The sequence below is a fragment of the Musa acuminata genome, chromosome BXJ2-8 (genome assembly GCF_036884655.1).
Source record: "Musa acuminata AAA Group cultivar baxijiao chromosome BXJ2-8, Cavendish_Baxijiao_AAA, whole genome shotgun sequence".
In the NCBI taxonomy this organism is placed as follows: domain Eukaryota; kingdom Viridiplantae; phylum Streptophyta; class Magnoliopsida; order Zingiberales; family Musaceae; genus Musa; species Musa acuminata.
The window spans coordinates 8,829,553-8,855,016 of record NC_088345.1 but is presented as its reverse complement, the minus strand read 5'-3'; the positions used below and the strand labels follow the sequence as shown (position 1 = coordinate 8,855,016).

At 42.3% G+C, this 25,464-nt stretch overlaps 3 protein-coding genes and 1 long non-coding RNA gene across 8 annotated transcripts; 1 reads left to right on the top strand and 3 right to left on the bottom strand.

Moving 5' to 3' along the window:
- Nucleotides 1-1,204: 1,204 nt before the first annotated feature.
- LOC135619082 (mitochondrial inner membrane protein OXA1-like) lies at nucleotides 1,205-9,080 on the bottom strand. 4 transcript variants are annotated; one of them, XM_065120699.1, is made up of 11 exons: nucleotides 8,745-9,078; nucleotides 8,567-8,642; nucleotides 7,462-7,923; nucleotides 7,297-7,387; nucleotides 5,837-5,878; nucleotides 5,563-5,621; nucleotides 3,519-3,594; nucleotides 3,255-3,386; nucleotides 1,952-2,059; nucleotides 1,727-1,781; nucleotides 1,205-1,597 (listed from the first exon to the last, which is right to left on the bottom strand). In XM_065120699.1, exons 1-11 carry the CDS (start codon nucleotides 8,821-8,823, stop codon nucleotides 1,335-1,337), a joined length of 1,443 nt encoding a protein of 480 aa, XP_064976771.1. In that variant the 5' UTR covers nucleotides 8,824-9,078; the 3' UTR covers nucleotides 1,205-1,334. The 4 variants fall into 4 exon arrangements, with proteins under 4 accessions (XP_064976771.1, XP_064976774.1, XP_064976773.1 ...); XM_065120702.1 differs by having other exon boundaries at nucleotides 7,462-8,107; nucleotides 8,745-9,075; XM_065120703.1 differs by having other exon boundaries at nucleotides 1,455-1,597; nucleotides 1,723-1,781; nucleotides 8,745-9,080.
- Nucleotides 9,081-14,524: 5,444 nt separating this feature from the next.
- On the bottom strand, nucleotides 14,525-15,014 carry LOC135619081 (uncharacterized). Its single transcript, XR_010489309.1, has 2 exons — nucleotides 14,876-15,014; nucleotides 14,525-14,775 (listed from the first exon to the last, which is right to left on the bottom strand). It is a non-coding gene; the product is annotated as an uncharacterized LOC135619081 (long non-coding RNA).
- Nucleotides 14,676-16,736, top strand: LOC135619080 (short-chain dehydrogenase TIC 32 B, chloroplastic-like). Its single transcript, XM_065120698.1, has 8 exons — nucleotides 14,676-14,808; nucleotides 14,885-15,116; nucleotides 15,197-15,276; nucleotides 15,359-15,515; nucleotides 15,607-15,688; nucleotides 15,809-15,896; nucleotides 15,979-16,025; nucleotides 16,118-16,736. The coding sequence occupies exons 1-8, from the start codon at nucleotides 14,685-14,687 to the stop codon at nucleotides 16,328-16,330; spliced, it is 1,023 nt and encodes a 340-aa protein (XP_064976770.1). The 5' UTR covers nucleotides 14,676-14,684; the 3' UTR covers nucleotides 16,331-16,736.
- A 1,072-nt stretch (nucleotides 16,737-17,808) lies between these two features.
- LOC135619079 (uncharacterized) lies at nucleotides 17,809-22,510 on the bottom strand. Of its 2 annotated transcripts, none has more exons than XM_065120696.1 (8): nucleotides 21,973-22,510; nucleotides 20,361-21,580; nucleotides 20,179-20,269; nucleotides 19,923-20,080; nucleotides 19,793-19,844; nucleotides 19,161-19,240; nucleotides 18,971-19,064; nucleotides 17,809-18,874 (listed from the first exon to the last, which is right to left on the bottom strand). In XM_065120696.1, the coding sequence occupies exons 2-8, from the start codon at nucleotides 21,510-21,512 to the stop codon at nucleotides 18,297-18,299; spliced, it is 2,205 nt and encodes a 734-aa protein (XP_064976768.1). In that variant the 5' UTR covers nucleotides 21,513-21,580; nucleotides 21,973-22,510; the 3' UTR covers nucleotides 17,809-18,296. The 2 variants fall into 2 exon arrangements, with proteins under 2 accessions (XP_064976768.1, XP_064976769.1); XM_065120697.1 differs by having other exon boundaries at nucleotides 20,361-21,488.
- Nucleotides 22,511-25,464: the final 2,954 nt, after the last annotated feature.

The following is a 25,464-nucleotide window of genomic DNA, read 5'->3' as shown; positions in this document are numbered from 1 at the left end:
ACGTACTGGATAGGGCTGTTATAGTTTTGTAGATGTGTTGTCGGAATTTAGTTCCTATTTTATTGCTACTGATGCAAATTGTCATGGACCGTAAAAAGGGAATATGATTCATTTTACGTATATCGATATGTAATTATGAATTTACATATTGATGGATTGACTATATATGTGATGAGCCTCTTTATATATGAGTTCGGTTGGTTGTACCATCGACTGCAGCATTTTCTGAGGCCTTGCTTCCTGGGCTTCGTAACTATTCTGATCTTAAAAGGAGAGCGGTGGGTAGCATTATCATACCGTAATATCATGACTAAAGTATATTTACAGAAAAGGATTCTTAGAAAGAAAAAAAAAACGTAAACCAGTTATTCAGAATCTATTACTGGTCGAATTGGGGGCGGTGTGGTGAGCGTATACTGGCTGGTAAATTATGGATATGCTCACAAGTGAGATACTGAATGTGGTTTTTACTTGGCAGCAACTAACTTCTGATTGTGGTTTCTTTTTCTGCTTTGTAATATAAACTGTTCATCATAATGATCGTTCAGACTTCTCAGCTGACTATAGCAAAGTTTGTTCGATTATGGTAACTCATGTAACATTCAGATGTGACCTTAGTCATCTTAGACGTCTGGGTCCTCTACTTTCTGGATGCAGAAAATTTGGAAAAGGCTTGTTCTCTTTGCCATGCTAGCGAAGGCGCTGAATGCAGTCACTGAGAAAGGTCACATTTTATTGATATGCCAGGAGCATCCTGATATGCGTACACTGTTCGGCAATTGTTATTTGGAAAACACCCGGTATGTTCTAATAAACTAGAACTTCAACACCTGGTATGTCTGAAGGCCAAATCAATCCATTTTCGTCATGTCTATAACCTATTCCTGTTCAAGAATCACCGTCAAAAGTGACTTATTGTGCTGAATAATACAATAATATGTGTTCGTGACAAATTTTAGTAAAATCATGAAAGGCAAAAAGAAATTTTATAAATGTACAGAAGTACAAACTCTCAAACGCCAAAAGAACGAAGTACCAAATCGACTGATCACCCAATCTGCTCAATTCTTGCTACATGTTAGCCCAAGCAAAATTTCTTCTTTCAGAACAAAAAATGTTGCCTACATCTCCCACACGGCTATCCTCCACTAAAGAGGTTGAGGATAATACACACATACAAGTAGTTCTTGCGGTTAAAGCAAAATTCAATATCAAAAATACATTCAAGAATTTTATTTTCTATTTAGTTGTTAATTATTACACCGGTATGAACGGTTTGCATGCTGAAATACCCTCCATTATGTAGCCAAAAATTTCCATGAGCTTTGCAGGTTTTACTTTTTCTTATGTTTATTTCTAGCCTTTACCGTCTTTTCTAGGTTTCTTATCCTTTGGCTGATAACAGAAGATGAAGATAGCCTTCTGGCTGGTGTGTTAGTTTGATCGGAGTCCTTTGCTGGTGGTAGTGGAGAGGCTGCCGGTAAGATTGGCTTGGATGCACCAAGCAAGGTAAAGTTTGGTTGAGCTGCAGATTTGGTGGGTTCAGGAACTGAATCAGGGAGATTCAGGAACTTCCTCACCCGTGTAAGTTTAAGCACTGTCAACAAGTCAAAAAACAAATTATATTTATGTGGGTTTGGCTACCAAACCTGTAATGGCAGAGAAGCAACAAAGGATCATAAAGAAAACAGAACTACATGAAAGGGCTGGCTTTTATACAACTCACCAAAACCATACCCAAGTGAGAAAAGGTTTGACGTAATCCAGTAACAGAAGATGGCCTGGAAAAGACAAAATGTTAATTAGAACATCACTACATGGATAAATAAAATTCAAAAGATGGAATCATGGTATAACACTTTCTTTTTTTGGCAAATGGTAAGTGGTGTACACTTTCATCTAAAGCATCATCAAACTGATAGAGAAGATATTTGTTCAATAGGTGTATTACCTTTGGGAAGTTAGCAGTAAACGGGACGGTCATAAATGCAAGAACTCTGGAGAAGTTCTTCATGGTATTCGCCATAGGATTTCCTTCCATTCCTTCTTGCATGTTAAGCTGAATGGTCAGAAAGTTACCTCAGTTTGCCTAAACTAACAAAAATATTCTACTCAAATCAAATTTTAATATTTCATCCTTTGATATCACAACAGCATCATGAGAGGCTACCTAAAGTCTTTACTAATGCCAAAAAAAGGATCAACATGGACCATAAAAACCACATTGTGACCCACAAATTAAGCCCATGACTATGCCAAAGAACCCATACGACACTCGGACGTGTAGAAAGATACCTCACTGGCCTCAGGATAACCATATCAAATCAATTATCCAGCAAACAAAGACCAAAGAAAAGTTGGAGAGCCATGATACTGATTTTGTTTGGAAATGAAAAACAATATAAAATTGAGATTACACAAACAAAAGAAGATTCTAAATTCAATGAATATCCCATTCAGACAGAGGTAGATACTATTGAAGGTGGAGGGCAAGAAAACAAATAAAATTAGAAAGCTTAATTACATTATCCATGACAATAATGGGTTTGTTCTGTTTATTGGGGGCAGATACACAAGGAATAGGCCAACTATATTCAATGAAGCATTTGCCATTAGGGAAGGCCTGCCGTATGTGTGAGAAAGGAGGGTGCAAATGATACGATGGAGATAGACGTAGAATCTCTGATCAATAATAAAAATTTATGCTATAATTTGGGCATGTTTGTCGAACATAGAACCACACATGTATTTAAAGAGGAAAATCGATCAGCTGATTGGCTAGCTAACTTTCCCACACACAGTAGGATCAATAAGATATATAAAGTTCCCCCTTGAACTGAATATTGATATGCTCTGATCTTAGGGGCACTCTGTAAACTCATTTGACACAGTAAGATAGCTTTCTTTTCGTTTTTGGAAAAAAATAAATAAATAACATGCTGGCACAAGTTGTACCAATCAACAAAGGTCTCAGTCAAGCAAGAAGAATATGTACCTTATCTTGACAAAGAGTGAACTAGAAAACATAAAAGAAAGCCCAATAACTTGGCCGGCCAAAATGTCCCTCTTAGACCAATTGACAACTTATATGTAAGATTTAGAGAAAAGCCAGTCACAAAGACTACATATAAAACATTACACTTAACAACAGATTTTATAATTCAGATACATATGAGTCAACAAAATACTAAGTTGTCCAATTAATTATCCACTAACATACTTTCCATGTAATGATAAGCATTGTAGGAAGTTACCTCCGCAGTTGCTAAGAAGGTCAATCCCGTTAGCGCTGGAAGCATGTACTGAGGATCGGGCGTTGTCAAATCAGTAAACCAAAATGCCCCACCTCCTTTAAAAGAAGGAACTTTCTCAACCATGTTTGAGATCTATAGGAAACAAAAACAAATTAACCTATCTGTAAAGCATTAGAAGTTTAAAGGTTGAATGTGGCCATGCCAAGTATATATCAAGTAGTTCCCACAACAAAAAACTTCCTTAAATGAGGTCAATAAACTTACAGCTAAAAAGAAACTGATAAAAATTGGCCCTTGGATAAGAAGTCCCTTCAATGGAGTAAATGGTGTAATCCCATGCCTAGAATCACCAACAGAAAGCACATAATAAGCAATTAGACAGTGGCATCTAAAGAGAAAACAAGTTCACTGTTTAATAAACCAAAGATGATGTGAAAACCCATGGAAAAAAATGAAAATTTGATAAACTGAATATTCATGAGAAACAAGCCATAGCACTACACAATTTGTCATGAAACTTATGCACTATGTGACATCAGCCCTATTATTTATTATCTGCAGCTAAACTATAGCATAACCTTGAGTCCAAGTCTATATACTACTTGTGTTTTTCATACTTTAACAAAATCAATGAACAGATAAAAGAAATTAAGCACAAAAAACTGTAATAGCACAAATAGCCATCATATGTGATTGCCGGTATGGAATCTTGCTTCAATATAGGTTTCAAAATATCAAATTTGACAAACTGCCACCTAATCAGCATTCTTGAACTCTTGTAGCTGCTGAGATATTCATCTACTCAATACATGCCCATGAATCAGAAACTTAATTCAACTCCAGTTAGTTTTCAAGGTTTACAAATATAATATTGAACACATTTATTACATGTCTCATTTAAAAAGTGCATTTACTTGCATTCTGGAAAATAAATATTACAAATATAATATTGAACACACCTTTTTGACCTTTTCTTGAGCTCGGGCAATTTCAGAACTTGAATCAATCAACTTGGTTGATTGTTTTAATACTTTAAAAGGTTGGAGCCATGTCAAAAACTTTATATGGTTTAGGCTAAGGGCTTGCTTCAAAATAATCTGAGATCTCTCAATCCCTCATCTTACCATCAGCAAGGTGAGAACCAGCATCAAGAGGATTTGTGGAAGAGTAGTCTCACTAAATGTCTTATAAAATATTTTTAAAAGTAGAATTATGAAATATTTTTAAGAACAATTTTCTTTCAATATTAGTAAAACAGTGTAAAGTTTGCAGAGTATAAGTTCCAATCCAAAATCAGGTTTAAGACCACCATGGATCAAGTTTTAAGGTGAATGCCCGTTCAATTAACGCTTTAGTTTTATCAAGTTACCATTGGCCCACAAGTTGTCAAGAAAATGCAGCACCTAACTGTACCAGCTGTCAAGGAATGTAACTAGAATTGGAGATTACTTTGTGTGTGTGTGTGTGTGTGTCAAAATATCCTGTTATGGTGGCATAATGGTACCAACAAGGTATACAGTGCTGCATGCAACTTTCACAGGAATATGCCCTAAATTGCAAGACTAGACATCTGCAAAAATAGATGAACTGTCACCATAGGTCTGGATCAATCATCATCAATGCCTGCCAATTGCCAATCATCCTCCTCTTTTTGTTTTTTCTCTTTCCCTCTTCAGCCGCTACATTTTAAGCCAAGAAAGGGCATCTGGACTAGAAAAACTCTTCCGCTCCGGCAAATTCAAAATACAGGTATTGTCTCCAGTTAGGAAACATAGTAACAGATTCCAATTCAAACTGACCCAAATCAGAACCAAAAGAAATTTGTTTATCACCATGCACTAGAAGCTAAAGTTTCAATAATGGCTACCATCACAAATAGGTCATATTTCTCTCTTCTTTTCTTATTGTGATTCTCCTATTTCTAGCCTCCACTATAAAGTTGTCAAATTAAGTGCAACTTGCTTGACCACAACTTGTCAAATCTTTAGTTTGGAAACCAGTGACCCAGATAGGTGGTCAGGTTATGCAACACAGTTCTCATTAGCTGACGCACTGTTGTTGCTGTACATTTATGCTCAATTATCCATCACCTTTTCACATTTTGCTACTAACATGTTAACATAATTCTAAGATTTACACTAATGACAGTTTCATGTGGTGCTGTGCACTATAAAAAAAGAATATGACATTTTTTGTATTCCAAAAGCATGATGCTAATTTAGCAAAGTAAGGAACCTCTTCCTATAGCAGAGGAACGAAAGACAGAACAAGTGATGAAAAAATATGGCCCTCACTAACAGAAACGTACTTTTGGAACAAAGCTTTCATTCGTTTCTGACCCTCCTGCACTGATTCGGGATCCATTGACTGCAGCAGATTATCAAATAAGTGCATAATGAAAAAAAGGATAAATAAAAAACAAAGAATAAAATCAAGTAGCAGCAATTGACCAAAAGCATCTATCAAATTTAAGATCAAGCTACGTCGGTGATGATTAAACTATATCCATGTTACAAAAGATTCAGAATATGGTTCATTCTATAGATTAGGCAGTGAATCCATGTTTGGGAGTAAAAACATACATTAATTTGTTCCTTTAGCTGTTCCAACTCCGGTCTCATCACCTGCAACCAAAAAATATGGAAAAATAGAAATTTATTTCAAGTTTTTAGTAACTACAAGGTTACTTGCAAAAAAGTGTGATAACCTGATATTAGAAAGTACAAGATAGTACACACTTGTCAATGGAAAAACAATAATGTGTTAAAACTAAAGAAGGTAAGAAAAGAATTATTTGATGGATATGTGTCAAATATTAAGGGTCAAAAACTATGTCATGATATCAGCTGACATGGTGAGTAGTCGTTAGAGAAAACGAGTTGGTGCTCTGTTAAAGAACTGAATATAGTTATCAAATGTTAACAAAGTGAAGTGAAGTTCAGTATCAGGTGGAGGTGTGTCGTTGATGTTACACTTTGGTGGTTGGGTTTTTTGAACTTTTTAAAAATGTTATATCACCTTTACACTCTTTATTTATAACATTTCATATTATATTATGGTTTTCATTGATATCTATGGTGCACTCAATCAAACAGCTCCAACTCACTAATACAATTTTTTCAACAGCATTTCTGAAAACACAAGAAATATGTCTTTATTTATAGGATGAATTCTTAGAACAAAAAACAACCCGACAGAAGCCATTGGCAGTCCCTTCTCAATATATATGTTGGCATATTGCCATAGCCCAATGCTGTGGCAATGATAAGACTATGGCTAAGAGCATCTGTTAAAAATCCCCACGTTGTCCAGCTGTTCCTCACTGTCTCATTCTCCTAAGGCTATTACAGAACAACAACAAGACATAAGGTACCAAAATGTTGGATAGCCTATATTTTCCTGCAGCTAAGCTCTATCGAGGACAAAGCAACTAAAGCTTATTATTAATGTTTCTGCTCAAGTTTACTTAGATCTTCATATACTTGTCCTAGCACTAACTGATCCAGTTGACTCACCTCATATAAGAAGAGTATCGATGGATCTCATTTAGACAAATTCATACCACCTAAAATAATTTGTCCTTAATCAGCACAACCCCTGATTATCACAAATGCAAAATTCTTTCTTAGTGTCTCATTTTTAGTAACCCCATACATCCAACTCAACACTCTTGTTTCATCATAATTTTTTGTATGTGTTTTCCAACTACCTAACACTTTGATCCAGATAGCATACTTGGACTTAGAACTTGCTTATAAAATGTGCTGGGAGTATGCGTCAAACATTAAAAAAAAAAAAGGTGCTAATTTGATAAAACTTAATTATACAACAACTCAATAATTAGTTGATGAGGTAAGCATAGATAGCACAGTCGATCAGATTTTGCATGTTGATCGACCATAAACGTAAAAATCAAAAAGCCGAATACAAGACATCTAAACTCTAAATAGCACATTAATCTCCAAAAGACAATGGAAATCACCAATCAATAAAAGAGAAATCAGAAAAAACATGAAGCTACGACAAGTTACAACTCACTTACGTTAAGCTTCACCGTGGCCTTCATTTGGTTCAACAAAAGTGGGACGGTAACCCCTCTAATCAAGAGAGTTGTCAGAACAATAGAAGCCCACCTGAGATATATATAGAAAGTATATCACTTCCTGTCGTTGATTAATATCAAGGAAAGACGGGTGAAGGACCCAACCAGTTCAGACCGCTAAAAGAATGGACTGCATCAATCAAGTGCTGCAGAGCTGCCACGGGGAGGAACGAATCAGCCGCCGCAGCTGCTACCTCTCCAGGAAACGGAGTCGGAACCGCCGCAGCGGCCACGGTAGCAGTTTCCAAACTGCTGTCCGACAAAACCTCCGCAACATCCTTGATGTAGATCTCATTCGATCCCTCTGCGCCCGAGGAGTAGCTCCGAAGGAGGCCGGGTTCGAGGCCGAGCGGGAGAGAGAAGCCGAGACTTCTCCACCTGCCAAATCCGGAGACAGATGGGGCAGAGGAGGAAGCGTGGCGACGGGATGGAGTTGGGGGCAAAGGCAGGGGGTTTGAGGGCTCTGTGTATTCGCGGTCGTCGCGGAAGATGTGGGCGAAGGACGGGTGGAAGCGGCGGGTGAGATGGGTGAAGTTGGAGGTGAGGCTTCTCCGGCCGCAAGCCATTCTGGAATGAAAGATCTGAGGTGGGTTAGGGTTTTGGACGAAAGAGAGGCCGGCGAACAAGAGGAGGGATCTCTTGTTCAGGCTTATGGTGGCGGCGAGAGCTACGATTTCTGTGCAGGCTTATGGTCGATCTCGGGCGGAAAAATGGGTCGAGCGAACCGGAAACCTTCTGACGCATGCCGAACCTACACCGGATCGAGTTAATTGACTCGACAAATTATAATCAAGATGGTCTGTACGACCACCCGGTTGCCTATGGACATGGATTTGAAATGGGTTCATGACCGATTAAAATGGATGGCAAACACAAATCATATATATGTAGGGCATGAATTTGATTACCGTAGATCTTTACTCGAGGAGGAAGAACAGGACAGACAGTATTCTTTTCTTTTAGAGCATTTTATTGAACACAAGCCTTGATCTTATTTCTGCGGTCTGTTGTTTTCTAAACAGACTTAAGAAAACCTACAAGCAAGTCGCAGAAGGACTTCTTGGAAGTCGACTGCAACCGAAGCATCATACTGAGGCAACAACCAGAACAGATGAATATTCATTTACTGTTCCTGGGAGATTTTTCATCATCATGGCGAAAACGAAGATCAAGAAATGTAGGAGAACAGCGAGAAGACAACTAGTCATACCTGCGCTCCCTTGTCCAAAGTATCCTTCGCCATCTCACCACAGACAAAGCGGCATCCAACTCCCGACTCTTCTTGGCTGATTCACGAAGAAAACCCCAGAAGAAAAGAATCAACAAACAAGAAGAATCCAAGAAGCATACTCTCCAACAGATAGATTAGGGGGAGGAAGAACATAAACCAGGATCATCGCAAGCCCCTCTCCGCATCAGTGGAAAGGAAATCCCCAAGAAGGCGCTCGTGTTCCCACATACAAACATGAATCGCTGCAAAATCTCCGAGATGGCGACGACGGCGAGGAGCTCTCGCCTGCCCAAGACGGGACTGCCGCTTGGTAAGAACCAGAGAGAGGAGTAGGTTCAACAAGGCGGAGGAGCCTTCTTTCCACCGATGCCTCAGAACCAGAGACACCGTCTCAAACGAGAGAGAGAGAGAGAGAGAGGGGTGGGTTGTGTGTGTGGGAGAGGGGATGTGTGGGAAGCGGAGTCCGTGAAAATGGTCCATCGGCTACAGTCCATGGGCTAACTAACTCCGTGACTTTATAACCGAGAAAGGAAACCGTGACGGTGTTCGCCTATTAACTAAAATTCTTAACCTTAGAAGCGCGCGCGCGCGCGCGGACACACACATATGATAACATCATATGTCAAATCAGAAGGTATATATTCTTGCTCGCATTTTTTAATTTATAAAAATCTTTTGCTAATATCAAACATCACAGCATCTCATCAATAATAACAACAATAAATCACAATTTAATTTATTGCAATATGTAGTATGGTATACATTCCTAATCAAATAAATATACAATCATATTTTTTACTGACTTGTCTTCGGCAAAGTGTTTTAATTTTTCATTTGATCCTTGATTTAAGGAATCAAAATTGGCTGGTTTGAGCCAATGTCATGGGCCCAATCTTCTGATCCGAGATGGGCTAAGATGAGGCCTATACTGAAATATATACCCAAAAGACTACTAAGCAGCCTTAATCACCATCTTATACCAAAGAGGCGACAGATGGATCAGTCTCCATTGTCAAATGATGGGATATATATATATATATATATATATATATATATATATATATATATATATGTAGTGAATATAAAGTTACAGCAATGCTGGAATATTAATATTGGCACAAGCTTTTAGGTGACATGATACTAATAAAAATTTTAACGCAATACGCACGTGGGACAATCCAAGGTTGGACAAAGTAGAATGAGACAACCATTACATTAAAAGAAATAACTCCAAGACAAACTATGAGATGAGCAAACGAAATGGAGATCGTCTTTTCTTTTAGATACAGTACTTAAATGCAGTGCATCGATAGACAAGGAATGCTATCAACAACTCCATTAGAATAAGAAGCACGAAAGGGAAAACCAGGTTTAACGTGATTTGCCGACGATCGAGGAAGATCTTTGTCACTAGACAACGAGCGAGTGAAACATGGCATGATGGTTAAGCCCTAACTTAAAAGAATATTTGGCGAAGTAAGGTGCTCTCTCGAGTAAAGAAGCACTTCCTAGTCATTATCACTCTCATTGTGTAACATGTGCAGTTGCCTTCCATTCTATGAGGATTTCCATATGTTGGCCAAGTTAGGCACAATGGTATAGCACCTCCTATAGTTTATGGAAGGGCAGTGGAGTAGGTCCAGGATCACATCCTAAATCAATCAAATTAGTACATTTCTTTGCTGCTTGAATGGTGAATTATGAGGCTGATGATAGAGGAGGAGAAAGGGATTGGAGGAAGGAAAGATGATTATAAATATGTTGTTGCATCACCCACTAAGTAATCAATCAAAGCCTAATAAACTATGGAATGTGCCAAAAGCGTAATCTCAATTGGATCCATACTTCGGTGATGAGCTGCACCACTCATTAAGAAAATAAATTAGTAGTGCTGGAGATCCTTTAATCGTAAGCAGAATCCACTCCGAAAGCCACTCTTTCGTCAAAAAGGAGGAAACAATGGAAGTACGCAGCCAATGAGCTTAAAAGGCACCTGAGTACTCTAAAGACGAGAAAGAAACAATATACTGTTCCTGCTCAGGTATGTTCCTAATTACATATTACTATCATGATAAGGTATATGATCGATATACTTTGTAATGTTATATATTGTACAACAGTCTGTAAAAAGACATAATATATATATATATGTATATATATATAATCGAAAGATCTAAAATATAGGAATCCTGATATATTTTCTGCTGCTCCTTTTCATCTCCCTGTATTCTTTATATGTCATGTGCTTCCACGTGAAGCGTGCAAAACTTTATCCTTATGATTGGTCTTCAAACCAGTAAAAGAAGTTGAGCAATCATTAAACAGTGACACCAATTAGCACATAGTTCAAAAAATAGCTTTCGTTGATATGAATTCGGTCCTTCTTTATATTGAAATTGGTCAAATGAGGTAGGTGAGACATGCTTATTGAGGTGGATGTGTGGATGCAAACAAATTGCGAGGATACACTATGATATCAAAGTAGGGTTAACCATATCTCTTGGAGCATCCTACTAAAAGCATCTTCATAAAATGACAAACAAGAGTGGGACAATTTTTCAGTGCGAGGTTGCATTTGGGGGAGTCTTCATCTCTCTAAGATGCCTGTGATTTTTCTTTTTAAAAAACAGGGCTCAATAATGTTTCTTCGCATTGGCTCCACAATAAGTTTCTTTATACTCTCACATAAAAAAAAAAATTATATACTGCAGATATTATGTTGAAAGAAGCTAAATAGACTAGAGCAGTGAAAGCAGGTGATGACTTAACATCTAAATGTATGGATCAGTGGTTGCATCATGTGGATGTATTATGACTGAATGGGGTTTCGTAGTTGAGACCCACCTGCAAACATACAGGCGTGTGTGGAATCTGACATAGAAAAGAATAGTTTTGTTTTGGATGTTTATTATTAATTCCATATTTGAGTTAGTTGGCCTTTCGTTCAGCATTCGATGACAATATATTCCAATATTATGATTCTTAGTATCCATACCCCTAAAGTATATGTTAAAACATTAATTTTATCAAATAAAAAATGAAATAAATAATTTTCCTGAATCCAACAACTAATTTATCTAACTGACACGTTTCAAGGAGATGTCGCAAACTGTCGCTGGTGGTAAAGTTCGAAGAACCTATGGCAAGAGGACATCTAGGAACCACGATCAAATGACTTTGACAACGAGACACCGGTGAAGGAGCCCACCAGGTTGCATTTAAGACGCAACCATGGTGGCCACCTTCTCTTCCTCCTCCCATGTTATTGACGAGCGTGCGGAGAAGGTACACATAAAAACAAAGGACTACTTGACTATGAGACAACAAAAGGAAGCTGCAACTGGTGATTACAGAAGGTCGTAGTTATTAAGTCGGATAAAATATGTGATATGAATGGTCACCTGCAAGGCCTTCTTTATTTTAAATCAAAGATACTCCTACAGATGTAGTTGTACTCACCGATCACATTGTTGTGCCCAGAATAAAAGTGACGAGAACCACATTCATGCATAGTCTTTGGGTAAATAACAAGTTGAGTTAGCTATTATACTATATGGAACCTGAGGGTACTTGAATTGTTTCACGAGAGAAGAAAGAACATGGCGATCGATGCCCCCACGGGAGGCCTCGATCTTGTTGGTGAGACTGAGAGCAACTTACAGTATGACAGCAGATCTTAAGCCTCTTAACAAACGAGTGATTTAACGAACACGGGGATTGGAGCTGATGTCACTGTTGACAATCTAAAATTACCATTCCCTTAGCTCGTCAATTCCAAGACACGAATTGACCCGTCTGCCACAAAGCGCCACGCCTCACGTGTTTCCCCCTCGACTAAAATTGCTCCATGACCTTTTCAATCTCCATATCTGACCTGTACTTCCAACTGCGTTCCAAATAAACTATCCATTGCTAGCAAATCTCTCTAATATAGAGAGAGACCGCTTTTATTACCAAGCAAACATATCCATGATGTTTAATCAGTACATAAACGTTCGATTTGGGCACAGGGAAGGGCAGGGATTGGACGTGTCCAGGCGGGTGATGGGACTCGGACCACGACGAGCATTAAAGATAATTGCTGGGTTGATGAGGTGTAAAGCGTTGGGAGAAAGCAGCATGAGTCCCTATCAATCAGACAATGCTCCCCAGCTTCATCGTTGCTCGTGAGATGCCATCTGTACTTCAATATGTGCGTCTTACGATCCTGTGACTCTCGGTTAGCTCACTCATCCATTCACCAGCCACCTCAATTCTCCCTAATCTTAAATGGTTTTGATGAAAATGACTTATGATAGTCATTCCCTCTTGTACAAACCATTATATCGCTGAGTATTAATGATATGCTCTGATATCATAATAAAGTTTTTTAATTAAATTAGTACTACTGATTTTTAAAAATAATAATAAATTGGTAGGAAACAATCTAATTTCCACTCGAGCAGTTCCATTTCTTCGATCAGTAATGACAGATTCCAAGTGCTTCGGTGGTCGTCATCAACCCACCAGCCCCACGTGCCACATCTCGAGAGTCTATCATCAATAGCGATCGAAGGGATGGATGGTTCTGATAAGAAAGAATTTGAAGCTCCAGATTAATCCAGTTATCCATATGAATTGGAGTCGATGCTGAACACAAAACCACACCACTGGTTAACCTTCTTCACGGACATTTCTACAGGCTGCGGCCGTAGGCATCCAAGAACAGGTAAACACCGTGACTAACACTGGCCGTATCCCCTCCAATCGAATTCAAGAAGGGATACGGTGATGATGGGTTTCATTCGTTGGGAACCCGGTGGTCTGTGTGTTTCCTTGGCACAAGGCCAGAAGGTGAGATGAGAGGGACAGGGAGAGGTGCGTTGTCAGGGTGCGATGGGGATGTGATCACCAACAGCCATGCTCGGAGTGCAGCATGACGCGACTCGGGGGGGGAGCCGAGGAGAGCGACCATCGGTGAATTATGTTCCTCTTGACGGTGTACCTCCGTCAGGCTCATTCTGTTCTGGCGTGTGGAGTGGAGGCCCCTCCTCTTCTTTGTTGCAATCAAACCTATATGTTGATCGCATCAAATGGATAGGACTGCAAGAATCTTGCGATTGTTCCGGTGCGCCCCAGTGACTATTACATGTATATTAAATGAGCATCCGAGCTAGTGTGACCATAAACCCCAGAAAAAAAAATCACGGAGTTGCCACACCCGTCCTCTCGATTCTCTCACATACAGCCAAACCAAGCTGTCGATGATTAAGCAGCTGGGACGCTCGCAAGTACATGGTTATGGTAGATCATTGCCTTGTGAATATGGCATGTGGATCGTACCGTTTAGATAAGACTTGCGTGCTGTGATTTGTCAATAATTGTCCTTACAACTACATGGATCGAGCAGTGCTCTAACCCGCCTCATCCTACTCTTGATCGTTACCATTCTCACCCGATCACCATCAACTTTCCGCAATCCCCGTCAGGCTCTCCGTTTTCCTTCGTCCAATAGATTCTCTTACCAATTCCGCCATACCACCATAAAGTGGGTAGAAAGAACACACGACTTTTATCACATGTTGTGCATCATATCATCTTCTTTATTTGCATCCATGCCTAATACCTGCTCAACCGTATTCTTTTCCTCCTCTCCTACTCATCACCTTTGACTCGATCATATCTCCAGTTTAAGGTGGTAACAGGAAAGAGAGCAGGAGTGTGCCAGGACGCGACTTTATTACCCACTCGTGCCAACGCTGGTATAACGTCCAAAGATTCCACCGTCCATTGCAATTGCTCCGAGATACAATAGAGTTAATGTTGGTATCGTTCTACCTTTCTACATGTCTCCTTCCTGCTTTAGCTATAAATGTGGTGCGTGCCTTTCTACTTGTATCTGACACTTCGGGTGTAGCTCCTTCCGAAAAGCTTCCCGTCTCTTTTTCTCTCTCTCTCTCTCTCTCTCTCTCTCTCTCTCTCTTTAATTTCCTCTCTATTCAAACCCTCTTCGATTCCTTTTTATCTTTTGTAAAGTGGAACCGAAGGAAACCAGAGAATAACAGGGGAAGGAGGAGGAGGAGGAGAAGGAGGAGGGAAGAATTGAATAGAAACGCAAATGCTCGAGACGGTCAAGTACCTGATTGGTTCCGCCGGTGCCAGCGGGTTTGGGTCCAGATCCACCGGCGAGGAGGTCACGGCAGTGGCCCCTGACCTCCGCTCCATCACAGCGATAATCACCGGTGAGTGATCCCTCCGATACAAAGATCGAGCAACGTAGAAAAGGGAAGCGAACCAAAAAATTCTTACCGAGCGCAGGGGCGACGTCGGGGATCGGGGCGGAAACGGCGCGGGTTCTGGCGATGCGGGGGGCGAGGCTGGTGCTGCCGGCGAGGAGCCTGAAGGCGGCAGAAGAGACGAGGGCGCGGATCGCGGCGGCGTTTCCCGGTGCCGACGTCATCGTGCTACCTCTCGACCTCAGCTCCCTCTCCTCCGTTCGATGTTTCGTGGCTCGCTTCCTGGCTCTCCACCTCCACCTCAACCTTCTCATGTACTCCTCCCTCTATATATTAGAGATTTGGAATGAATGGTCACAAGAATTCGTCACTGAAACCAACGGCAATTTAACAGAAACAACGCGGGCAAGTTCTCCCACGAGCATGCCGTTTCGGAGGACGGCGTCGAGATGACCTTCGCCACCAACTACTTAGGTCTTCATCTAACTACCTACCTCATTATTGTTATGATTATTCTTCAATCGACCGCTCGTTTAATCTCCCGTTTTGTCGACAGGCCACTTCTTGCTCACCAAGCTACTGCTACCTAAGATGGCGGAAACGGCGAGTGAGACGGGGATCCAAGGTCGCATCGTCAACGTCTCCTCGAGCATCCACGGCTGGTTCTCCGGCGACTGCCTCCGTTATCTCGATCTGATGACCCGCAAGAAAATGTAAGCTTAACTTTTTCCTTCAATTTTCTTTTCCTCTTCACTATTTATTTACGTAACATACCCGTTTTTTTTTTTTTTTGCTGGTCCGCAGACGGTACGATGCCACGCAAGCCTACGCGCTATCGAAGCTTGCGAACGTCCACCACACGAAAGAGCTGACAGGGCGACTCGAGGTTCGGCTTCGCCATCCTCGTCATCATGACCCATGATCCTCTGTCCATCACATGCATGCCGCATGTTGATGACCATCATGCTATCTTTAACTGCCACCTCTGTTGTCCTTTTGACCGCAGCGAATGGACGCCGATGTGACGGCTAACTGCGTTCATCCCGGGATCGTTCGCACCAGACTCACCCGCGACCGCGAAGGCCTCGTCACAGGTCGTCCTCGATCCACCTCCCTTTCGATCCTTTTTAGCCCTCTGATCTGATGTTGATCTAGAATCTTCGGAATCGACGGCAGATCTGGCCTTCTTCCTCGCGTCCAAGCTCCTCAAGACCATCCCCCAGGTGAGTGCACCCGCTCCTCGTACATCGATGCTCCGTTGCAAGATATGGCAACGAAGGAACTTACGGCGGTGCTCCGCTCCGGCTCATCGCAGGCGGCTGCGACGACGTGTTACGTGGCGACGCACCCGCGCCTAGCAGGCGCGTCGGGAAAGTACTTCGCGGACTGCAACGAGGCCTCGCCGTCGTCGTTGGCGTCCAGCCCGCACGAGGCCGGGCGGCTGTGGCGCGCGTCGGAATCCATGACGGCCCCGCGGTTCGGCCTCGAACCGGCTTTCCCCTCCGACAGCCCAGACGAGGAGATGTGACGCGTCGGCGAGGACGAGAGACGCATTACGTGTGTACATTTGACCGAGGACAGCGAACAAAAGAGCGTAGGACAGAGCAAGGATTAATGGCGCGGACCGATGGGAGAGTAGGCTACGGAAGAAAGTACCGCGGAACAGCAGCGACAGCGGCAGCGTAGGTGTTGTACGTGCATCATAGGATGAGCAGGCGGCCGTACAATGCTATTATGATGCAATAGTTAGGTCCTCTGCATCATGGTGAGTACATATTATATATAAAGAATATACGATGTATTTAAGTGTGATAGGTACAGACAAACAACGTATAGTGTAGTTGATATGGTTTAGTTAACTGGGAAGGGAAGGTGGATCTCCTTTCCAGTTTTGGTTGCTTTTCTGCAGGAAATGGCCATCTCAACTTTCGTTTTGTCCTTCTCTTCTTCATGATTTCCACTTTCTTTTTCGTTATATATTCGTTTTCTTTAACGAAGAAAAGACGTTAAATTGGTGGTGGGCATGACAGAGCAATCATTCAGTGATCCAAAAACGTTAAAGTTCCAGCAGATTTATAATCCTAAAGATTTCAACCTCATGTGAAGCAAAGTCGATAGCTTCGTTTCTAATCCTACAGACAAACCCCGCATCGTCCTTCTTTAATAGGAAGGAAATAAACAACATGCGCACGGGGGTGGGACATCTGCAAATGTTGGGCAGAAGTTGATTGCTGCACCAAATAATCTGCCTAGGAGAGGAGTTTTCTAATTAAAGTCGTTGTTCAAGTCACAAATTCACAGTCTACACCGAGCAATAGCACAGGATGACAATTAATAGTTGGATGCTGAGGGTGCATAAATCTACGTAGGTGCTGGAGACACAGGAGATCACGAGTTAGTAGCGTGGATCGGATCGTTGGGATGTTTCCGTGTTCATGTTGCTTCTGTTTGTGAAACTAAGCACTCGATGCAAAATGCACTGCTTCCTAAAATCACAGCAGATGTATCCAAGGCTGGAAAACTAGCTAATCAACAAATCTTTTCATTGAAAAATGATGGGGGAGAATGGTACTCAGAATCATCTTGATAGCTAGGATGAGTCTCAGTGGTGAAATATAAAGATCTTTAGGTCCAAGGTCCAAAGAAACAAGAGACTATCTACCCAAAGTTGTAGGCACAGTTGGCTTTGATAAGAACAAAAAGAGTTGCAGCCATGTCCCATGCCAAATCAGTATGCCTGAGGCAGTAATGAAAGGATCCAGGCATCAAAGAATCTTTATCTAAATGTAGAACAGCTACTATGATTTACAAAGAAAGACATGACCAGGAAGTGCAAAGGGCTTTAGTTCAATTCACTCTAATGGAAGCACAACCAGACACCAACCAGAACTGGAGCATCCATCCAGAAAGAGCTCGAGGGCCACACATACATCGGCCACAAACATTCCACATGCCCACATCAATAAATCGGCCACCCTAGGAAGGCAAAATAATGGATGTCCAAAGTTGAACAAATGAAAGAATCAGCTTTACTAAATCATATTGCCCTATCCAACAGTAACTCTAACCCCCCCCCCTCTTTTCGCCCCCTGTCTGCCACTTGTTGCAGTAGGCGACGGGGATACCTTATACAAATTGTTGTAATGTAACTGGAGAATATCTACAAACCCCAAAGGAGAAAAGAAATATCAACTTTAAAATCTCATCTACACTGCCCAAGTCTGCAAGAACTTGAACCTCATGAGCCTACCATGATTTGTTGATGCTGCCAAGATTTTCAAGGACCACGAGCGTAAGTACGCAGCGAGGGACCATGCAAATTTTGGCAGGACCAATGAGCATGTGATCTCCGTTGTACGGTACGATCCTCAAATGGATCAGCTGCATTGTCATAGCCAGAAGCTTGGCTTTGGTTGAAGAGAAGTGCCAGCAAAAGTCTACGCGATGATCATTTGATGGTGACTCCCAACATACCCATGTGTTGGCCAAATCAGTCATAGATGTACAGGCAAACCAAAATTTTGATAGGACCTGATCCGTCCGTCCCGTCCACCAGTTAGTATCACCTGACCCCAGGCATGGGAAGTGTTCCTGCAAGATGTCTTCAAGAAATTGTGGTGGGATTTGGACAAGTTAAGTGCAGCAGAGTTCAAAGGTAGCTTCTCCTCTGGCCATGTTGCTGAGCACTTTGGCATAAACTTTGAGAACTCATGGCCCAGAGCAAAACCATGAGAAGGTGACAGAAACAGGGTGTCATTGCCATTCGAATCTTCTAAGCGACCTTTAGATTCATCTTTTGTGCCTCCCGCTTGCTCACTGTTGACTTGTTGGGAATGGAAAACCTCAGAGGTCATAGAGATCCGATTTCCGGATTTGAAACCGTGCCAACTTAATGCAATGGAACAATTACTGGAGAAGAAATGCTCACAAGACCGTCTGCTCTTAACATGGTTGGAGACTGGGGCATCATGGCTGCTCCAGACATAGACATTGGAATCCTCACTGGCAGAGATGATATGCTGCCCATCTGCGGTAAAAGAAGCAGATATCTGACTTCTGCCATTATGAAAACCTGAAAATAGAAAGTAAAAGAAGTGAGGATGATGGACCAACAACATTTCTTGTGAAAAGAGGTTGATATGATCAAGAGGATAGGATGAACACAGACCCTTGTACTTGGAGACTAAGTCGATCCCATCAAAAACTCGAATACATGAGTCTGCAGAAGTGACCATCAAAGTTTGAGGATCCCTTGGGCAAAACTGTAGGTAAAAGCCAATTTACAGAAGTAAGAAATTACACGAGAGCAATTAAGAATTTATGCGAAGCATGAATAGTTGATGTTCTCTGCAAGCTACCTGAAATCCAGTAATCCGCTTGCCCGGGGACTTCTTTTTGCATTGCAAGGATATCTGAGATTCAATTTGCAGATAGTCACCTGTCACATATACAATAGGAGAAATAAGTGACCTCATACAAAATTATACAACAAAGATACAGAGCAAACCGCCGTTAAAACACAATACTGTCTCTGCAGAATTGATTGTCACATCTTCAGGCAGCATATACATCAAAAAGTATGTTTTGCTAAATAGGCATGCGATAATTTGAACAATTATTTTCATTAAAAATGTTTTCAAGGTTCAATATTTCAAACATGTTAATATTTCACTACTAATCAGTATCAAAATGTATAACTAACTGATCGAGACTTTCTATATTACACAGAAATGCGACCATCGAGGCTGACATAGCTGATGAATTTTTTACCCATATATCTCAATATATCTTCATATTGAGATGGCATATCCCATGAAAGATAGCCCGTAAACAAAGGTTGCCAAAACAAAACACCACGCAGATGTTATAAAAATAACTCGACCACTGACAGAACTACTGTATAAATATGGATCAAGTATTTATGATTCATGCAATGATATGAAACATGCAAACAGAAGAATTTATAAATCCGCAAATAAGTTAATATTACCTGATGCATCATAAAAGCAACAATTGCCTGTCAAGGTGCCCACGACCAATCCCTGTAAGAACCATGAATTATTCATATAGATTTCCTTCAGCATCAATTCTTCATAAACAATCAGAAAGTGACTAAATACCTTTCCATCGGGCCGGTAACAAATTGCAGTGACTATTTCTCCAACATGGACCCAATTCACAACTTGACCTCCTGAAATATCCCAAATACGAACTTTTCCATCGATGGATCCACTTATGAAGAAATTCTCATCAATGGGATTATATTGAACACAAGTCACTGCATTATTTATTTGATAACCACAGAGGAATATATCAGAATGAATAGAAGAAAAAGATTCACAAAAATAACATAAGTACGTTACAATAAGCAACTACCGTAATTCGTATGGGGAAAAACTTTGAGGCAGCTATCAGATCCAACTTGCCACAGGCGAACAGTTTTATCTTCGGAAGATGACAATAGATGCTGCATGGAAATAATTGAAGAATCAGGACTCTTGAAAGCAAAAGTGAAAAATCGTAGGCACAAAAACAGTCGATTAAAGAAGGTGACAGACCTTATTTGATGACCATGAGAGATCCAACACATCTGCAACATGCCCATGGAATTCATGTACCGGTTTCTCAGATAGCCGAAAAACAGCAGGGGGAATAACCACACATGCTGAATCTGCAGTTGTCCTCATACCCCTGGACTTGGACTTGTTGAGCCTATCAGCGTGCACCAAAGTTAACTTGCCACTATCATTCACTGTGATGTATATGCACGAAGGATCATAGTCGGGAATACTGATTTCATTTGTCCTTTCACATTCCATGACACGCCACACCCGGACGATCGCATCTGCACCTCCACTGGCCAAGTACTGTCCATCAGTGCTAAACTTCATGGTCAAGATTGCACCATCATGTGCTTTGATGTCTTGCCCTCTGTAGACTGCAGACAATACCTTTGACCACTTTCTCAATGGCCTAACTTTCACTCTCCCAGACTCACCAATTCCATTCTTATCTTTGTCTGAAGAAGATGAATTACACTCCACACCTTGCCTATCTGTTATGCAAACCCCACTACCTAATCTACACAGCCACCCAAGCCTCTTCTTCTGCACAGAAATGTCGGATTTTCTTGATGCATTACCTTGTCGATGCATGAGCCGCTGGATAAAAGACAGTGGACCCAAACTTCTCTTGAATTGATCATATATCCGGTTCGAACCAACTACATGAAGGCTTCTTACGGTATCATCCGAATTCTTGATTCTGCATATCGAGTTCTCTTCCGAGACCTCCTCACAGGATGTGCTCGCGTCCTCTCTCGACCGGCTGGAGACTGAATGGTTATACTCCGTATCATAGCCTCTTGGCACAGACCCAATATCCGACATGATCCTGTCGATGTCTGGCTGGATCTCATCTTCGACCTGTATCTGTCCAACTCGATAGGTGGAGCTCCGAAGCCAGCCGCTCATGGGATCCATGCCCATCCATCTCAAGAACTTATCTCGGCGTTCTTTCACGCCGTCGGGACTCGTGATCCAGACGTCGAACAAGGGACCGGCCGGTGCTCGACTGATGAACTGATCCTCCGGCAAAAAATCGTCCTTTGTTGGGGTGCTGGGACAAGAATCGAACACCGAGGAGATGTCTTCCCGCGCCTCGAAAAATAGATCCTCCTCTTCTTCCTGAAACATGAAACCATGAGCCATGATTTCACACTTCTCTCAAGGGAGAAAAAGGAAGACCTCGGTGCACCCAAGCAACACCCTCATCCGCTCTGCAAAAACAGTAAGCGTGGATATAAATACATGTCCCAAATCTAGACAGATTCAGCGCCGTGGATTGCCTTGATTGCAAGACAGATCACCGGTCACAACCAGAGGGAACGAATCCCGCTGCTATGGTGCGGGTGCTACGGGATACATTAAAAATAGAAAACAATTGTCCTAAAAGGGAATGCCGACTTCTCTCCATCCATGAGAAGGCCTCGATCCCCAATTGTAGTCGAGGAGACGCCGAAGCCCCGAAGCTCAAAGAGGTAAATATTCGATTTCGATAAAAAAAAAAAGAGAGCAGGAAATCACACGAAAAGAAAGCAGTTTCGATCCAGAACAAATAATCTGCGCGAAAATTCCACATATGACGCCGAATACAACAGGAGCATCTCACCTGGAGGCCCATCAGGGGCCGGGCACCGCCCGAAGGATCCGAGGCGAGCTATCTTCGGCAGCAATCCCGTTTCACCGATTCCCTTCCCCTCCCGCCTCCAATTCGGAGATTTCGACTGCCCAGCAATAAAACACCGATCTTGCAGTAAAGGAAGGGGAAGAAACCGAGGGCAGAAATCTCGAGTTCCGAGTTCGGTGGCGCGAGGAACGAGATTCGAAGGCTTCGCGCTCCGGCACTCGCTTTCTCTCGGTCCGATATATGTTATCTTGGCTTCGCTTTGTTTTGCTTTCGACCCTCCATGTGTGTACTGCGACCTTTTATGTCATTCCTTCTCTCCTCACGCCGCTGCTTCTGCTGCAGCTGCTGCTCCTGCTCCTGCTCCCTTCCTTTCTCTCTCTTTCTGCAGCAGCAGCGGCAGCAACAGCTGCTGGCTGTGGCTTCCCAAATCTGATCCGGTTTCTTCTCTGGCCCGACCAAAAGACGGAAATCCCCTGCTCCCTGCTCCCTTCTTGCACTGACGCCTACCCCCTTCCCCTTCCCCTTCCCCTTCCACTTCCTAACAATATCATTAACCTCATCGACGCCGCTGTCGTTTTATTCTCTTTAAGACGGTTTCATCTCAACCCCATTCCCAGTCCAAAGTCAAACCGGGAACGCAGTGGAAGTGGTCCGCATACGTCAACTCGGACGTGTGTTCCCTGCTTCTTACGTGGATTAACGTAACGGCGATGGTTTCTACGACTCACTCGGGGGCCTTAAGATTCGCATCGACCCTGATGAGCGCCATCGAAACCCAAAGCCTTTTGATCGCACGATTTGGGTTGATATGGAGCATCCAAGCCGTCCATCGACTCTGATCATCAAGATCACGCGCGAATCTCAGAACACGTGCATCCATTCTTTTAGATGTTAATTGGTTAAGCGTGTCTGGAAAATAGGCCCCCAATTTTAGATGATCATTTTATACTATACTGGTGGAGCATTTATTTGATATGTTTTGGGAAAGTAGTAAATGCGATGAGACTACAATTCTCGAGACCCGAAAGAGAAGGTGGTGGATATGGTGATGTTTTTTTTATGGTATTTGTTTTATATTATCGTGTAAATATAATTTTAGGTAATACGGCCGATTTTTGTGGGATGGGAGAAACGCACAAAGCTGTGATGGTCATGCATGGACCAGAGAAGGATATCGGTTGAACATGACATGACATGAGATGTCTGGGAAGTTGTGGAGCGGTGGTGGTGGTGGTGGTGTTTTCAGGTGACGGTCATCCGTCGGCGTCGTTTACGGTGGGGTTTCTTGGTTTCTTTGTCTTCCCAAACATGGCGCCGCCAGCCGCGACCACCTCTGCCTGCTTCCTTTTCAAGTCAACACTTGGATTTGACTCTTGCCGGTCATCGCTCTCTCTCGTAGCTTCTATAATTTTGAGTATTTAATTAAATCTAAATATGATTAGATTTCACAGATAAGTCACTTCCTTTAAATTCTGGAATCCCATTAATCTGACGCGGTGCAGCCATCAGACGGGAAGGGGCTTCTTTTAGTTGGTCCGACGAGTGGGGGCCACGAGTTTTCCTCGGTGGTGGCTCGATGAAGACACGAGAGCAGCACCCTTCTTTTCGCCGCCTTTTGATCGTGCGTCGCAGATCGGATGGTGGAGATTGGATCGCGTGGCCCTCCTCACTGATGGCCATGCCTGCGCCACGTACTCGCACCGTGTTCGTATACGCGGCACTAATACGACAAGGCGACACAAGTGCCGGTCATAGTCCACCACAAAGAACAGTCAACTTGGTAGCGTTTGCCTTTTCACATCCTCGCAAAAACCCTTCTCACATTGTTTTGTAAGATTATGTTGGGTTCCAGATGTGTCTTGTCATCCCCATCGAATAAATGCATGCACTATCCATGTGCCACCATGTTCTAGGGTTTGCAGGAAGCACAACACCAACGAGATCTCTCACTCTGATTAGGGCTGCTAAAGCATGCTTGTTTCTTGCCCCCACAGTGATCCGCATGAGTCATTAGGTGGCAATTGTTTTAGCAGTAGCTCAATCATTCCTTGTCTTGATGTCTAACCAGTTGTTGCCACACGAAGACCGTGCCTCTTTCAAAGAAGTCGATGTGATGGAACATTACACCTGCATTGTCTTATGTTTGCAGTCTTTGCGATATGCGCGTGGAACATAAACAAAACAGGCTGCACCTGTGCAAGTTTGGGTTTAATGATTAGAGATCCCTGTTGGAGAGGTCGTGGACAGATCAGCGGATATGTTTGTGATAATTGATGGATGCGATTAGGTTAAGAAGAAAAATAACGAGGAAGGAAATCTTTACGCAGTAGATTTTTTTGCTGGTAATGATTTGAAATCAGCTATATATCAAGTAGTTTATGGAGCTTCTCGATCCATGTTACGTGGGTATATCTTGCTGTCCACGTGCACGTGCATGCATGGTTTCTCAGTGCTCGATCGTTGCGTCGATGACAACGCCAGAGAACTCCTCGCTGTGCAGACTTAGTATACTGTGATATTCTAATGAAATCAGCAACTAATCGATTGATGAATCATTCGAGATACGAGATATACGCCATCCCTTCGCAGTCCAATCCGTGGAAGAAGAGAGAGATTAAAAGAATGTCAGCTGGTGGAAAGATTTCAAATGATAGTATATAACATGGATGGTGTTTTGTACCATTAATACTGTGGTCGAGGTATTAGCTCGGCTTGGCGTATCTCAATGCGTATCAGTGTGATCTCTGAGCTTGTATTGACTTGGAGTCGGGTTGAAGGGTTACGACCCATGTTCCCACAAATGAAGGCGATGATTAAGTTAGCAACGGTTTTGAGAGTTTGGGAGAATCTATGAATGTTTTTTTTCTTGACCCTCTCGGTATTGTTCTTGGGATTGCTTTTATACCTGTTTCTACGTGCGATCGTACGTAGCAGCTTTAATAATCCTTGATCGTTATCGTACATAGGTGTTTAATGCCCACTAATACTATAGGTGATTGGCCCGTACTTTTGGTGCAGGCGTCGTCTGATCTGCTCAATTAAGTCTCGTTCGATGTTGTTTTTCGTCTCGTGTGTGGCTTGGTACATGATCGTGCCGCACCTATATAGCCTCGAGGGAAGTGGATGTAGAGGGATGACATTAGGTGGCTAACTTGTCTTGGCTCGTGGTGCTGCATTAACTTGGTGTGATGTGTCGGTTTACAGATGTCACGTCGAATCTGTTGTGGCAGCTGACATGTCACGTGAAGTGAATGGCAAAATATGCTATATCAAATAGAGACAACAGTTTCTTCTCCCCCCTTCCACCAAGCGAATAGTTAGTAAGGAGAGAGAGAGAGAGGGAATACATCGATCTCAGGTTAGCAGGAAAGCAACCTTGTATCTGTTAAGGTCGATAACCGGACCGATTCTTCTGCTTTGGAGCTTGAAATGGTCGCAGTTGGTGTCCTCCTCATCCCAATACAAGTCAAGTCC

Excerpts from the sequence above, each read along its gene's own strand:
- LOC135619082 (XM_065120699.1), bottom strand. The coding sequence starts at position 8,823 with ATGTTTGTATGTGGGAACACGAGCGCCTTCTTGGGGATTTCCTTTCCA. Across the intron at positions 7,924-8,566 it reads CTTTGGACAAGGGAGCGCAG|AATGGCTTGCGGCCGGAGAA; the intron begins GTATGACTAGTT and ends CTTTCATTCCAG. Across the intron at positions 5,879-7,296 it reads AGGCCACGGTGAAGCTTAAC|GTGATGAGACCGGAGTTGGA; the intron begins GTAAGTGAGTTG and ends TTTTGGTTGCAG.
- LOC135619080 (XM_065120698.1), top strand. The coding sequence starts at position 14,685 with ATGCTCGAGACGGTCAAGTACCTGATTGGTTCCGCCGGTGCCAGCGGG. Across the intron at positions 15,277-15,358 it reads CTTCGCCACCAACTACTTAG|GCCACTTCTTGCTCACCAAG; the intron begins GTCTTCATCTAA and ends TTTTGTCGACAG. Across the intron at positions 16,026-16,117 it reads TCCTCAAGACCATCCCCCAG|GCGGCTGCGACGACGTGTTA; the intron begins GTGAGTGCACCC and ends GGCTCATCGCAG.
- LOC135619079 (XM_065120696.1), bottom strand. The coding sequence starts at position 21,512 with ATGGCTCATGGTTTCATGTTTCAGGAAGAAGAGGAGGATCTATTTTTC. Across the intron at positions 20,081-20,178 it reads TTTTCCCCATACGAATTACG|TGACTTGTGTTCAATATAAT; the intron begins GTAGTTGCTTAT and ends TAAATAATGCAG. Across the intron at positions 19,845-19,922 it reads GTTACCGGCCCGATGGAAAG|GGATTGGTCGTGGGCACCTT; the intron begins GTATTTAGTCAC and ends TGGTTCTTACAG.